The 16,493-nt window shown below is 40.7% G+C and overlaps 1 protein-coding gene across 4 annotated transcripts in view; it reads right to left on the reverse strand.

The window, feature by feature from the left end:
* Nucleotides 1–16,493, reverse strand: part of LOC113123093 (dedicator of cytokinesis protein 9) — a 66,944-nt gene that overhangs the window by 35,051 nt on the left and 15,400 nt on the right. For 2 of the 4 annotated variants that reach the window (XM_026294878.1, XM_026294876.1), the window contains exons 1-2: nt 5,525–5,785; nt 3,101–3,217 (exon numbers count right to left, since the gene is read on the reverse strand). In XM_026294878.1, coding sequence (XP_026150663.1) covers nt 3,101–3,217; nt 5,525–5,638 — 231 coding nt within the window. In that variant the 5' untranslated portion in view covers nt 5,639–5,785. Of the gene's footprint in view, nt 1–3,100; nt 3,218–5,524; nt 5,786–16,493 lie in introns of those variants that run through there. The other 2 variants (XM_026294875.2, XM_026294877.2) reach the window with 1 other exon arrangement.

Here is a 16,493-nt window from a genome sequence, read left to right on the forward strand (position 1 = left end):
CTTAGCAAGGTTTCAACATTTGCCAAATCATTCTCTTTTCTCAGGTTAACCTGAACTGAGTGTGTTTCTGGAATTACCACTTCAACACTGGTATTATATTTCAAGCAGATTTTTTCCACACAGCCTAGTATAAAACCAAAACCACCTATGAATTGAATTACTACATTTGAGAAATGTGTGCTAGAGACTGTGGTGCCTGTATTTTGTAATAAATGATTTTGAAAGAAGTCTAAAGAGTTGAGGGACCTTCATCTAGAGTGTACTGGAAACTGAAGAGAGGTGGGAAGGAAGGGCTCCCTCCTGGTAATCCAGGACAAATTTCTCCATGCACAGAAAGCACACACAGAGTTGTGCCAACAGACTTCAGATCTAAAACAGATGGAGATGCTCACAAAATATGCTTTTGATGTACCTGTGGGGTAAGATAAGGTAGAGACCTGACAGGGGTTTCCATTATTGATGATCAGCCAAAAGCTGAAGTTATACAAAAACAGCACAGACAGAGGAGACTTTTCTTCCTGGTTTGGCCCTGATTTAATGTATACTTTAACACAAACTCTATGCATATTGTATGGATACACCCTGGCAGTAGCTACTTTCCATACTAAAGGCCCCTGACACTAAAAGATCCTTGACACAGGAGATGATGAAAACTTTGCCTGAGTGTCTGGGACGGCTGAAACAGATGTTAGTTTCAATCAACGTGCCTCTGGTGTCTTTTTGTTCTCAGTCAGAGTCACCTGTCAGCCCCTCACAACATACTCTTGTGTGTGTGTGTGTGTGTGTGTGTGTGTGTGTGTGTAAAGCTGGTATGTTGTGTTCATAGCAGCAGGCGGGAAGAGCATGATACAAGAGAAGACACGTCAAGGCTGCCTCACTGTCACCGAGCACCCAGCTGCCAGGACGTTCAAACTGTAACAACCCCTGATTTCATCCAGCGCCAGACTTGAACTTAGTAACTTTTACTTTTACTTTTAACTGTTTCACTTGTATTCTGCTGCACGGTGCCATCCTCAGCCTCATTTATGAGTTTTATACTGTAGAGTGATATCCCTGTTACTGTACTCAAAGTTTATCTGCTCTAAACGAACACATGTGCTCTTAACACATTTAACCAGCAAAGCATAGGTTTAGTTATCTGGGTCAGGTGGTTTTGGTCATTTAGACCTGAAACTAATAAAAATTTGTGTCAGTATGTTCAACATGACCAAATATATCAGCAGAATTATTTTCACTGATAATGCTACACAGTACTATTATATAGTAATGGGCAGATTGATTTTAAAAGTCTACTATCTACTGTATCCACACAGCGCTTTAGCTTTTTAAATGCCAAAAACTCACAGAAAAAAAAAAAAATCTCAACGTTTATACAAATCCTGTGTATGCTCTGACAAACATGTTGTTGCTAAGAGTGTTGCTGTTTGGTAACCAACACAAAGGGTTCCTCAGAATGAAGAAAAGTATGATGTTGGCATTGGTTTTACTGTATTGCCAATATGTTTAGTGTTGCATCATCTTTAAAACCTGCAGGAAAAGTCATCTGTGGGGAATTTTCCATGTCTAAACGTTAAAGAAGAAAGTAGAGAGATGAGAGGTCGGATATGACATTGCATTTACCTCACGGCCACCAGTGTGCCCCAGCTGCATGAAAAAATTCATTTAACTCAGAATTTACTAAATTGTAATACCTGTCATCCAATAAAATGGACAAAAGACAATAATGATGCAGCACCATTGTTTCATTCTCTAAGAAAATGGTAACCAACCTTTCTCAAACTTCAACTGACACTCAGTCCTTTGCATCCATGACATTTTCCTTCTGACTTTCCTAAACAAACATTCTTGTGTGAAAATGTTGCAGCGTTTTACATTATCTAGGAATTTTACTCCCACTGTCACTCTCCCTGAGTGTCCTCACGTGTCTTACACAGAAAAACAATTACAGCTCCTGCATCCATTTGGCAGTGACATGGGGAATCGTCCTAGATTTACTGGTTAAGTTGCAGATTGAGACTAGAGTGAAAGCATTTTAAATCCCATCAGTAACTACTGTATTTTACACTCAAATCATACAATATATAGTAACTTTCTATAACAACATATATCGCAGCATATCAGCCATGGAAACAGCTTTCTTACTTATTTTCCAATTGCAGGCATTTGGACGAAAGATGTTAAAATCATCATGGCTAGTGAAACAAAGATTTCTCTCACTTCAAGAAACTCTATAAAAATTTCCAGTGATCTGTGAGACTGAATGGCAGGGTCAGATTTGAGTGTACATCTCACTGCTGCTGTTGGTACAAGCACCTTTCAAAGAAGGCTCACTTCCTGAAGTAGCAGCACCAGGCCAGATTTCCATTTTAGATTTTCCACCCTCATAGTGGAACATATGAGGAAGCATATGTCCTGGACACTGTGGCTGGAGATAACAATTGCTCTGTCACAACATAGGAGACAGAATGAGCCAATTAAACAGATGGCCCCTGACCCCTCTCTTGCTACAGCATGGAAGGATGTAAACAAAGGAAAGTCTCTGTGAACAACCCCACCCTGTACTCACAACACTGGCCACGCCTGGGCCAAAGGAAAAGACTGTTAAAACCAAACAAATACAACAAAGAAAACATGCAAATGGGTGGGTAAATAATGATGTTGGACAGATAACAATAAATAGTTTGACCTTGTATGGTTGTTGAGCACATTCTCAAAAAACCTTTTAATGACCTGCTATATAAGAGCTGGGAGGCTCCAGCAGATTCCTGTGACCCTGGTTAAGGAATAAGCAGGAATAGATAATGGATAGATGGATGGATGGACCTGCTGTATAGGCAACTGAATTGTGTGGACTCCCTGTCTACCATTAACACATGATACAGTTTTTAGGGGATCATTTTCTCTCAAAACGATTTCCTACAGCCGTAAAACAGGTAGCTCCACGCTTTACATCCAATTCATAGTAAAAACCTCACTCTTTACCAGTGTAATCCCAGTTACAGACCCACATTCACTGTACTCCAGTAAGGCCTTTGGTTTTCAAGTGTGAATGTGATGCATTCTGCCCAGTGAGCATCGATCAATTAGGTGTGAAACTCACATCAAAGTCCTCCAGGGGGAACTGCAGCATGTCTCTGAGGACATCGCTGAGGATCTGCGTCTTCCTCTGCACCAACACATTTTCATAATCCAGTGGCTCGATCACCTTGGGTTTCACCTGGAGAAGACAGACGAAGCACTGTTAAAGTAATATTTGATGTAGGCTCAGCTCATACCTTTAATGTACATGCAAATACACAGATTTTAGGAGGAAATATACTTGAGACTTTTTTCCATTTAATATCTTATATTAGTTAAATCCACTAGAGACAAGACCTGAAAAGCAGAGATGGTACAGAGAACACGCCGAGAGTGCTTTACTGACCTAATTGTATTGTCATACTGGGCTGTACCAAAGCAAACTGCACAGTGCTAGGAACCCTGCAATGAGTCTGTCAGTGCTTCATCTGGTCCTGATGACCTTTTCCCTCCATGAGAGCAAACAGACGTGACATGCATATCAAGGAAACAATCTGCATCAGTTCATCAACACAATTGTCCTCTGCAATACACTGTACACCAAACCTCCATCATCCTCTTTTACTTTGAGCATAGTTGACAATAATCCATAATTAGGTGATAACTTGAGTGTGTGAACGCTGTGTTGTTTTGTAGCTGATTCTCAGGAGCAGATGTGGTTATGTTATGACAGGGTGATTATGGTTACAGTGTTTGCGTAATGTTAAAGTGCTGACCCACAAAAACCTACAACTCAGCGGCCGAAGCTAGGGAGAGCTCGTAAGCTGCAAAGATCCAGTGGCCACTGGGAGGAATGTAATCTGTCAACACTCATAGCTGATGGGATGGGAGGATAAGTCTTACTTGAGGGCAACGTGTCACGCGTTGCCTCCAGATCTGGGACTAATGCTAGTATGATCTCAGAGGAAGAGTTGTGGTTCTCAAATATATGTTGCTAGCAACCTTTGTTAATAACAGAACAGCGGCTCACACTGAGGACAGAGAGGGCAGGACCTCATATTGGTTTCAAGGATGGAGAGGGGACATAAAAGAGGAGACGGAGCCACCATGTCTGCCAGCTGAAGCAGGTTGTGACACTACCAGTCGACCATATATTCACAGCTTTATCTGGACACAGCTCACATGTAGTAATTAACAAACTGATTTCCCCTTTACCGCAGGAGAGAAAATGAGAGATAAATGAAGGTAGGACAGATAAATCATGCAGAAATTTGAAATCTCAGAAAGAAATCTCTGTTCACAACCTGACAGCCTGTAGCAGACCATAGACTTAAGAAAAATAAAAAAAATCTTGCTGGTGAAGCTGAAATTAAAATGGCTAAACAATGGAGATGTTTAAATAAGCCAGCTGCTGAAAGACTTGACCCCATTATCTGGATGCTGTCGTTTTCTCACCGGTGGTGGATTTTGTTTTTGTTGTTGACTATTGTTTCACTCTAAACCCCTCTGGGCTCATCCACATTGCTTTGTCAGTGGCTCAAGGTGGTCCTCCACCACACAGTACACTCAGCACTGAGTAAGAAAATAAACATTCATAAGCAATACATGTGTCTTTGCCTCAATCCACAGTGCTGACCAGACTCATTTAACCTAGTCCTAATCTTATGTTGTACTGCTGTCAGATTAGGCCTTTTCATCGCCATAAAGTGTTGTAACTAGTAATAGTTATGTATCTTGGACTTAATATACTACAAATTAAATCAATACAGTATAAAATAAAACCACACCAGTACAACACAGGCTGCATATCCCACACCCTTGTAATTTAGTAACCAAACAAGCTGTCATCTCTGGGAAGAAGATAAAACAGAAATTTATGAAGCCGTCTCCTCCACTCCCACTCCACAGTGATCCAGCAGCTGTTTAGCTGTGGCTCCCACTCCTCCCATCACTTCACCCTCTCACAGGCTGTAACAATGGTGCTGTGTAGTGCCTCTCTACCAACCTGATACATCAAATCTCTTGGTGCTGACTGTTCTGATGGCTTTGTAGAGAACCGGCCACTAGACAACTTTGTGGCAGGGCAGCAAATGATCACTGTCTTTTGGGCTGACTTTTGAGCCGAATAAAATGCTTTACAAGCCAAGGTCATCTTTAAGAATAAACTTCAGAAAAATGTGCTGCTTCCCTCCAGGTAGTTCAGTTCTGGTAAAGGTCAACATCTCTCTATTGTGGTGCTAACGTAGCACTTTTTTTTTTTAATGAGTTGGCACCGTTACGTGCCAAGTGAAAAAAAAAACACAAAACACCTGACACCTGCTTGAGGACTTTATGACTGTGGTTAACTTTTACGGCACTGCCACTGAAACATGCACAGATCAGAATAGCTTTGAAATGAAATGTATTAACAAAACAAACAAACAAAAAAAAACAAAACAAACAAAAAAAAACCCAACAACATGCATGTTTCTTCACCAACTGTATGTAAAGCCCTTAAATGACTTACCACCACCTGCGGCACCGTGTCTCCCTCAGCCTCAGCTGCAGCCAAACTCTTGTACTGCTGTGGACTTTCAATCACCAGCTCCTTCTTCGGAGTTTTACTAGCCCTTCCTTGCATTGTCAACAGCTGTGGTAAAATATCTCCGAGCTAGATCCCAAAGAAAGGTGACCAGCCAGCATGTCCAATATAGAAAAGTACTTGTACTGGATAAAGTTGGGGAAATGTGGATTTCTCCCTCACAGACTTTCACTCACTGTTACCCTCCCTTCTCAGACTGCTCTGTCTGAGCAGTGGACTCACACCCTGACTGAGGACATAGCTCCTCCTACAATCAGCTGTGTTGCCTCGGGCAGTTAAACACCCTCTCACACACACATAGAACGGCTACCTGACCCCACGCTATTCACCTGCGTAGTGACACGGGGTTGACAAAAAGCAAACAAAAGACACACATTCCTCAAGTATTAACGTGCGGTCAGGGGGCAGTACACGCCTTGTGCGGGACAGCTGAAATAAGAGCTGGCTTACATTTCATCCGATACAAAGCTAGAAGAGAGTGAGACAACAATGGGGCACTTCAATCACATGCGTGCAGCCATATTCAGAGAAACCAGTCAAGCATCTGCGAAACACATATAATATGAGGGCACCCACTAGTGAATCAGCTGCAGAGCTTTAGCAGTCATTTTCCACATAAATAGACGTTACAGATAAGCTGCCAGACTGAGCTCATGAGATGGCAGGCGCTTCAGAAACAACATGGACAAATCTTTATCCACATTAACTGCTAAAGGCCACAGACTGAGGGGCACATCATTTATGAGCGCCATATATCAAATTAGGTGCCAGCTATGACAGTCATTAGTCACTCAAGTCTTTATTGCTGGCCTGCTGCCACTGCATGACTCTAGCTGTGATAGTAAGTGTTACTAACTACAGAGTTGACCTTAGGCCAAGCTTCTGTCTTGCTGCTTGTTGATACAACTGCTTGAGGGGCATTCCAACATGACGCAGCCCTAATGAACACACCCAGGAATGGACCCAAAATATAGATTCCTCTGGTGGGACACAGCAGGGGAGGATGTTATCTTTTCATGCCTGACTCTGAGTGTAAAGTGAGGGGGAGGTCAACTGCTTCCCTCCTTCCCGGTGTCACATGTCCCTTTGGACCCCACACAGGGACTAATCCATATCACAGCTGGAGTCGTTAGTTTGAAAAGCAGAATTTGGTAAAACATAATTTCACAATACAGATTCAGTGAAAGTCAGTAAACCACAATACAGAAAAGATTGATAAATAAATCTATACAAAAACAATAAGCAACTACTTTACTAATCAATACTTCATTTTAATCTTTGTTTTCTTGCAACCATTATGTACAGAATGTCATATGTGATGACATACATAATTGAAGTTAAACATTTTTGAGTAAATTGACAGAAAACAGCATAAATTCATAGCTTCCTGTGAAATGTTATTTGTTGATTGGTTGTGGCAACCTTTTCATTTCAAAATCCTAAAGCAGCAGGTTACACTCTATACATTCAGCCAGTCTATTAATTGTGGCTGACACACAAAGAAAAAAGAAACATTCACACTCAAATTCACATATAGGGGTCATTGAAGGCCAAATAATCTAACCTGCATGTCTTTGGACTGCAGGTTAAATGAGGGCAAGCTGGACTCTGTCAGTTCAAACCTAGAACCTTCTTGCTGTAAGGCAACAATGGCAATCACTGCTCAAATTAGACATGTGGCATGCAACATGCAGGTACCCACGCTCAACCCAAACCTGCGGTGTGGTTTATATTGTATGAGCCCTAAACACTAAGCCCAACCTAATCCCAACCGCTGAAGGCAGAACTACAGCAACCTACAGAACTACAGTATTTGAAAAGGAAACATACTTTCATTCATAGAGACTGTGTATGTGATATTCACAAATCATCTGCATCAGGTGAAAGCAGGTGCCATAGTGGAGTCACTTGCAAATCAGTGTCATACATAACAAATCAATGTGTTAAGAAGAGCAGATGATTGCATTTTTCACTTGCTTTCAATTGCTTTGTTATCTTGAATGATTCCAAAACCAAATCTAGTCACTGCTCACTGCAGATAATGCATTGTACTCCTCCCCCTGCTCTAACCACAACTCCCTGATGCTTTGGTTAAACACTGTTTCATTGACACACAGTTTAATCCAAGGGCTCTGCTGCAGCGTAGACACTGTATTGCTTAATACAAACATGTATTTTTAGTGGTTTGTCCATAGAGCCGCACTAAATTATACATGCAAGATAACTGGCATAACTGCACATTTAATGTTGTTAATTTGTGTATAGAGACTAATCTTATATTACTATTACTGGATATTTGTGTTGATGTTTTCTTTAATAAGTTTCTCTTGCAGACGTCTCATATCTGCATTAATAAGACATTATTTCAGAGAGATTTCCTCTCTGCCGTGCCACTATGGAGCTTTACAGCTGACTGACAACAGCACACTGAAACAATGGCACAATGCTCTCATTATCTTGTCTCCATACTGAAAGTCAAACCTTTCAAGGTTATGTAGATGGCTCCAAACTAATATAAATGCATTTCTTTGGTCCAAGCTGTCTCTTTGGTCTATGCAACAAGGCGTATTTAGTGACAGAGCAAACAGTGTTCCAGTTGCCAAAAAGGATGTTTTGTGTAATTCTGTGCTGCTCAGACGCAGTTTAATATCCCCTCCACTTAATGCGAGTAAACTGGGAAGCATATATGTAAAAACAAGATTGTTACTGTGATGACTACACGTAGTGACGATAACGCTGAGATGAATACACAGAGATAAAGAAAACAAACTTATCCTGACAGCATTACTGAACAAACTGGAGGTGCAGGGAGGAAGCAGTGATAACTCATTAAACGATTTGGCTGGAGCTGTTTAGAAATTCTGTTGGCCTCAGGTTTGCATAATCACTAACTCATTTTATTACAGTACTAAGAAGACACACTACAACAAACTAATTACCATAATTTGAAATCACTTGCCACATTGTCTTACACAAGAGTCAAGTAACTTAGTTAATTTATATAGAATCATAGAGATAAATTGTACTTAATGAGTATGTTGGTTCGTTGTCAGATTTGGCTTGCACAGCATGAAGCTCCTCTAACTTGTCCAGTACAGAAGATATCAGCACTGATGCTGTCCTGTCCAGACCCACTGCAGAGTTAGGTTGGTTTGACAGTCATGGATCCATTGCTCCTTTCTTCCACTTTCCTTTTGTTTGTTTGTTGTTGCTGTCACTGTGGAATTGCTTATGTTTATTGCTTTATGAATATGTGTAAAAACTATGAGGGAAAGGCCAATAACAGTGTGTTGTAAGGTTTTAATATTGCTTGTATTCTCGCAATAAAAATATAATTGCTGAATCTATCAACTGGCCATGTCAGGATCACACCAGGACTTCCTAGTTACATAACGAGAGCCTGATGCAATGAGTGGGCCTTCCCAGCATGAGCTAAAGCAAAACAGGGTGTAACCTGGAATGTAGCAAAAACATGCCCCCCACCCCTCACCATCCTTCCACAACAGCAGCAGGACCAGAACCCGCCATCCTTCGGCCTGTTGTCAGTCCATCCCCCATCACTATCCTGTGTCTCTCTCACTATAGTAGGATGTGGGACACAATGGCATCACAAATAACAGGATATAATCATGAGGCAAAGACAGATGTCTCACACAGCAGAGCAAAAACCTAAAAAACCAATGCGCTCAGTAATAAAAGTTTGAAGGCACTGTTGCAATAACACTATTAAAGATGGAAAGGAAAAATTTAAGATAGCTTTATTGATCAGTGCAACACTTAACAGTATCGAATATGAATAATGCAGATGTTAAAGCTGTGGGAAAATCCAACTGCTGCTGCCAGAATGTCTTGGGATTATGTGAGTCTGAAAATAACAGTCTTCTGTAGCAGCAAATGCACGGTCACACAAACGTGTTCAGGATGGCTGAGACGTAAATGAAGAAGCTACCGCCACAAAAAAAAAAAACAATCCTGTTGTTGTTTTACTGTAACTCAATTAGGCCAATCCATGACGTGTGTGGGGACTGTATTAGTTGTCTAATGTCCTCTGGTATGTGATGGTGAACGCAGTAAACTGACAGCTGTTCCACCTTTAGAGAAAACATCAGCACAGCAGTTTAGAGGTTTATGTAAATATGTTTCTTGTGTATACTTGCATGAAGGCCCAAAAAAAAAAAAAAAAAAAAAAAAAAAAAAGATTTTTCCTAATACATAGATGGTTAAATTAACAAATAATTGGAAAATATATAAGTATCTGAATCCTTGCTGAGATGAATATATTGATTTATTAGCAAAAAAGATCAATTAATTTATTATTTAATTTATTAACATTTCCTTGTTTATCTATGCATTTTTTTTTTGCAATTATTCATTTGTTTATGATAATTTTTTGTCCTTGTATGTGGGAGAAGAGGCTCAGTGACAATCACTAGTTGGTTTCACAATCCCAGTCCCATCCCCACGCATGCTTAAATGAGAGATCTCATTTGAGGAGGAAAACAGAGTATTAGTCATGTAATTAAAACTCACAAATGGATTCAATATGTAAATAGTTTCTGGTTGATGACATGCAGGCCTGATTTAGTATTTCATCCACTCCCCCAACACAAGGAAATGACAAACTCATAAGGCATGGGTCATTGAAAACAAAAGTCTAAATCAGTTTTACTCCAGCATTACTCTAAAACCACCACTGAATGAAAGGCACTCTTATCTTTGAATGAGCTGATGTCACCACTTTCTCTTTCTTCCCTTGCAATGGAATTTCTCTGACACTTCTGTTACAGCATCAGTGGAGTCCTCAAAGATTTCATTAAAATAAAGGATAGAAGCTGAACCTTTGTGAGAACAAAGACTGACTATACATGAAAAGGGAGATGTTCTCTTGATAACTTTCTTGAGAATGAGAAAACCTGACAAACAGCAGACACGTTGGAATCTGTGACTTTTATGTTGACAGGGAGATCACCTACTGAGGAGAATCAGATGTGAGTTTCCATGAGGAAGGAAAAGGGCGAGCTGTTGTAATCAGTGAGTAAAATAACAGAGCAGTATAACAACCAAAGCAGGCCATTTAATTACTTACTCCATCCCTACAGAGTACAGATCAGCCTCCCACGGACAGCTTTGTCTGCAATTGTGTGTGTGTGCCTGGCCTTTAGCTGCACTCTCTGCTTTAAATTCCCCGAAATAATGACCTGCTGCAATCAGATGGAATTACAAGGGCAAACGTAATGGTTTATATCTTTTTATAACCAGGCCTAATGGATTTAAAAGGTGCAAATAGTGATGAAACACAAAAGAGAAATATTTTATCATATACGAGTACACACACACACACACACACACGGCTCATTTTTAGGCATATGAAGTGTAGCTTCAGTCAGAGTATAATAATAATTACTGTACATGTATTAGCTGATTTGTGAGGAAATTAAACTGAATTATTCATTGATGTATTTAGTTAAATTTCTGACTCATAAGATTTGACTTGTCACTGCCTTCGTTCAGTTTTGAAGCTCCATTCACCTGCACTCTGACAAAAACTATGTCAAGCAAACCACCTCTCATACACACGTTTAACAATTGATTTTTAAGACTGCTAAATGCTGACAGAGGATTAATGGACCCTGCCTGGATGCGAAGACCATTCCTGAGCCCAGAGAAGCAACCGTGTCCTTGACCTAATTCTCTGCTCGCAGCCGGGGCCACTGTCACTGAGCTCTGTGCTGTGAATCTGATGAGGCAGCGACGGGAAGGAGACATAACACACACACATACATATACACACACCACAGTGAGTAAACACGACAAGACAAGTTGGTACGGAGCAGCAGAAGCCCTGCCAAGCCTGCTGGTTCACAGATGAACAGCGGTGATTGATTTCCAGCAGACACAGTGCTCACTGTCCCACCCTGACCCCCCATCCCTTCACACAGAGGCTTTAACCCATGCAATCCTTAGCGAGAGGCAAGATCCAGCCCTCCTACTGCCCTACATTTTATACTGTTAACACCCATGGATGCATATTCACAAGGCTGCAATGAGGGTGTGGATGGTAGTTACTGTTGAAATGGAAATTGATCTTAAAAGCTGCACTTTTGTGTCATTATAGGGGATTATCCATGACAGAGAAAAAGGTCGCACTCAGTAAAACTGCCTAGATTCTAATATTACAACTCTGAATCATTTCTCATATTAGTGCCCTTATTATTACTAAATAACTTGTAACCATATATAAGGACTAACGTCCAGACTCCACACACAGCATGTACTGGATATGTTACTGCTAAAACAATTAAAGCAGTAATTTATTAGGTAATTCACAGAAAATAGCTAAAATAGTTTGGATCACTTATTTATCAAGCAGAAATACTGAACACTGATAAGGATTTGCTGCATTTTGTATGTTTTCTAGAATATATGCCCTTTAAATGACTCTCATCTCTATTTCCTATGATACAACAGTGTGATGAGATGCGATCTATTACTTGTGATTGAAAATGTATACAGAAACTATAGACTGAATGATGATTATATATGTGTATGAACAGCACAACACTATGTCAGGACACAGACCTTAAGTATTCTCAGTGTTGGCAATGCACGCGACTCCCTCCGACTCAGCGCTCGCTCAGCCTCAGACGGCCCAATGGGTTCAGCTGCTCCCTTACAAATGTAGCCACTACAGTTCCTCTCTAAGACAGTACGCAGACCATCAAACACTACTGTGCTGGTGGTGCACCCCATTCCTTCAGGTCCGAACGAGCATCAGTCAGGAGAGCCCGACAGTGACCCAGTTTCCTCGATCGTCCCCTGCTCCTCCCTGATCCATGATCTTACTCTGACCCGCAAATCCTCAGCTTCTGAAGAGAGAGCACTGGTGTCCAGATGAAAGGATCCAGAAAAGGAGAAGCAAAGAGGAGTGTTGGAGACTGAATTTATACACACACACACACACGAACACGAAAAAAAGAGTCTCACTGTATTTACTAGCTGCCCTGCACTCTGCTTGTAAGAACACCTCAGTCAGCAGACGAGATACAGTGAGTGAGTGAGTGAGTGAGGTACAGTAGAGCAGACAGCGAGGGAAGGAGGGGATGAAGGATGCTGTGAGCTCTGCTGCAGCTTCAACCAATGCTGAGCTTCAGCTTGTATGTGCATCTGTCTCACTTACTCAGTCACTTGTTCTCTGAGCCATTATGTGGATTGTCAAATTCTTTCTTCACTCTTTTCATTTCCACATTTGCATAGCGAAGCTTTGACACAACATGAAATGAGTTAACTGCCTAAATCTGCCCTCCATTAAACGAGACTCCTTTTGGGAGCCAGATGAATAATTGTGAAATAAATGGGTTACACTAAATGCAGTCTTATATCCAGAGGGAGAGTCTGATTCCATGGTCAGGCAAACAGCAATATGGCTGAATGCTTATTTAGTTCAGCTGAGAAATAAGCCAACGGTGGAACGAGTGGATAAATCACACTGAAAACAATATGCAGCAGTCAGCAACCTGTGCTGTAACAAAATAATATGTTCATGAACACATAAAAAAAAAAAAACATAATTAAGAAAGTGTCACAAATATACTGAAATAAATTGAAATGTCACATTTTGGATGGAAAACCCAGTGATCTGGCATAAGCCTCAAAGAAATCTGTGTTTACAAAACATACCAAGAACATGGGAGGATTTAAACTTTTCAGGCCAAGACATCAAATAGGGACTTTTTTCTATATAAAAAAAAAAAAAAAGATTAGCTGCAGCTTTGATCACATGCTGGCCGCTCTGCCAAGCACACAGATATATTGAGAGTGGGATGACAAAATTTGATCACACACAGACTTTTTGAAATGCCAGGGAATGATTCATCCCTTAGCGTGGCCTTTGATTAAAATGTCTCAGGGCTGTGATCAGGAAGACAAAAGATAAAAGCAGGAAAGCATTAGATGGTGTAAAAGCTGAATTCCTGAATAGCTGGTTAAATCACTTTCCTGCCTTTATGGTTTGTTTTTCTGCAAGTCATTGTTAAAATGGGCTGCTCCTACATTTGCAAGGACAGTCAAGTATCATACTCATTCATACAGCACATGAACCTACAACTGTGTCAAACACAATTAACAGATCAACACAGATGCACACACGCAGTCGACCTGCTCTGGTTGTCCATGTTTCACATCCTGATTATGAGGAAAAGGAGGGAAGATGAGGAAACGGGGATCTGTTCATTATGGTTTATTTATCTCTGTCACTTTCCTTCCTGCAGCTTCAAGTCACGCACTCAAAGATCCCTTTAAGATCTCAATGGAATTGTCAAAAAATACTTATATTATGTCCCCCCACAGTGGCTGTGCTTAGTTTCATAATGTTTAATTCTACTATGCTGGCATCAGTTTGGAAATTTCCCTTTCTGAGATCAACCATGTGAGCAACTTTCACTTTATCTTAAGTTCCATTAAAAGTAATACATCATGCAGTCATACCCCCCAATACACACACGAACATGCACACACACACTGCAGGCCTGGAGAACGTGCTCCCTTCCACCATGATGGTACACTAAGCTGTTCCCGGCTGCTGCTGTGTTAATATTTCAGTAGTGCTTGACACACTGAACTACATTGGAGTGTAAAAGATGAGCTGCAGAGCAAAGCAGCTGAACCCTTAGATGAAGGAATTTAGTAAGAGAGAGTAAGAAAGAGAATGAGAGACTGGGGAAGGGAGCAACAAGACTTTGATTATGCCCATCGATCTGAAATACATTTCCCCTTTGGTTTATCCCCTCCAGTCTCCATCCCAACATCTCTGCAAAGAAGGATTTTAGGCTTACTATACTGAATAACTAGAAGCAATCTGGTGTGAAAGTGGTAAAACTGCAAAGTCATAAATCTCCTTTTTGATGCTGTGCTGTTGAGCACTTTCATTTTCACTGCTTCAGTGCAAGTAGAGTAAGTAAAGTTGTGTGGGCTTCAATGTTTACATTTCACTTAGCTTGAGCAATAAGGACATGAAAAACCTTTTTTCTGATTAATACAACTGTGTCAGCTATAGCAAACATGGTTTTCAACACAGGATAATATAGAAAATACCCCAATACCATACGTAACAAATGTCTTTGTCTTCTCACAGATGTATTAAAAGATAATACATCGGTTTTTGTTGTCAGATATTACTAAATGAATCCCAACATAAATAGCAGCCAGGCAAAGTGGCCAGTGATGTAGTCATTGTTTCAGGTGTCACAGCTGGTGCTTGTAAATCTGTTGCCCTGACAGCACAGATTATTTCTGTGCATGTAAAGACATGCCTACATCAATGGGGTGAGGCTGCAGTCAGGGTACTGTTGCATGGGATTTCCTACCATGGAAACAATGACTATGGTAATTTAAGTTTGAGGCACTAGTGATGCATCATAAATCACGTTATGTTGGTGCTTTTGCATTATGTCTTTATTTGGTAGAGAGAACATAGATACAGACAAGACTGGGGGTTGTTGGGGGAATGAGGGTATGACATGCAGCAAAGGTCTCCAGCTGGAATCAAACCTCGGGCTCTTGCTGTTATATGTTAAGCACCAGAATAACAACTAGTTATATGCATTCCAAGTCCAAACTAGACCAGACGGTCGAACACAACACAAACTAGACTCACGTCCTGAAGCAAATTTTTGATTTGTGACTTTGGGCTATAAATTAAATTGAATTATTAGAGGAACGCCCCATGAGGAGCTCCAGCTGGTTATTTTCATTGTAAGGAGAGCGCTCCATTATTAACCTATTAGAAGTCTTAGAAAAAGAGTTCCCAAGAACATTGGTTCCTACTGCAAAATGATAGCACAATGCAGCAGCCTAGGCAGCTCTGCAACACTGAAAAACGTTTGAAATGGCTTCATCATCTTCGATCTGTGTAGCATGGTGTCTAATCCCTGTCACTGTGTTTACTCCGCACTGTAAACTTATCCAATGAAACAAAAACACAGCGTTTGATCAGATTCCCTAAATACTGGATTGGATTCGGCAACAGGCTCGCTTCATGCTCTTACTGGTGATAAATGATTGAGGTCAGACAGGGGGCTGCTGAGTCATTTGGTGCAGCAGTGTTTGGTTTACTGCCCTTGTGACTGTGAACAACCTCTACACAGCAGAGTGCTGCTAGGCAGGAATATACTGTACATTAGAAATAGCTTAACATCCTCAGTTACATGACACACAAACTGCCTCAATATAAGCAATAAAATATAATATATATTAGTTTGATGAAGCACAGCCCAGTGCCCCAGCATAGCTCGAGGACATCGACAGTATACTGTGCATGTCTGCACAGACTATAGTGAGAATGGCAGGTGGGTTAGGGTGTGCTGATGCACAGTGTGGGTTTATCTACGGATGCTGAATTTAAGTGTGAACACCCTCTGTGGGAAGTGGAAGCTCATTGAGTCCAGGCTGCACAGCTCTCCTCAAATATGCAGCAGCTGCAGGGGAGATAAGAGCCAGCCAGAAACACTGCTGGGTGTGTGGGGCTGCATGGCTTACTGCTGCTGCTGTTACACAGTGGGCTATATCTCCTGGCATGGTATTAAGTATGACCCTCATACTGTATTAAATATATGATAATACAGCTCATAGTTTGTATTATCAAACTGAATGCCATACATTTCCAGATTATATCACTATACAGTAAAGTAGCAACCACATCCATAACATTTCTTCTTATTTCAGGTGCTTAGAATAAACATATTTAGTAATTTGAAGAGCGTTTTAAACAGATTCACATCAACTGAATTAGTGAAGCTCATGTTATATGTCTAGTTAATGTTATTGGGAACAGACCACACTCAAAATCATTATGAACCATATAACTAAATTATATTCTATAATTATTAGTCATTTAAAA

Source organism: Mastacembelus armatus, chromosome 21, assembly GCF_900324485.2.
Source record: "Mastacembelus armatus chromosome 21, fMasArm1.2, whole genome shotgun sequence".
Taxonomy (NCBI): domain Eukaryota; kingdom Metazoa; phylum Chordata; class Actinopteri; order Synbranchiformes; family Mastacembelidae; genus Mastacembelus; species Mastacembelus armatus.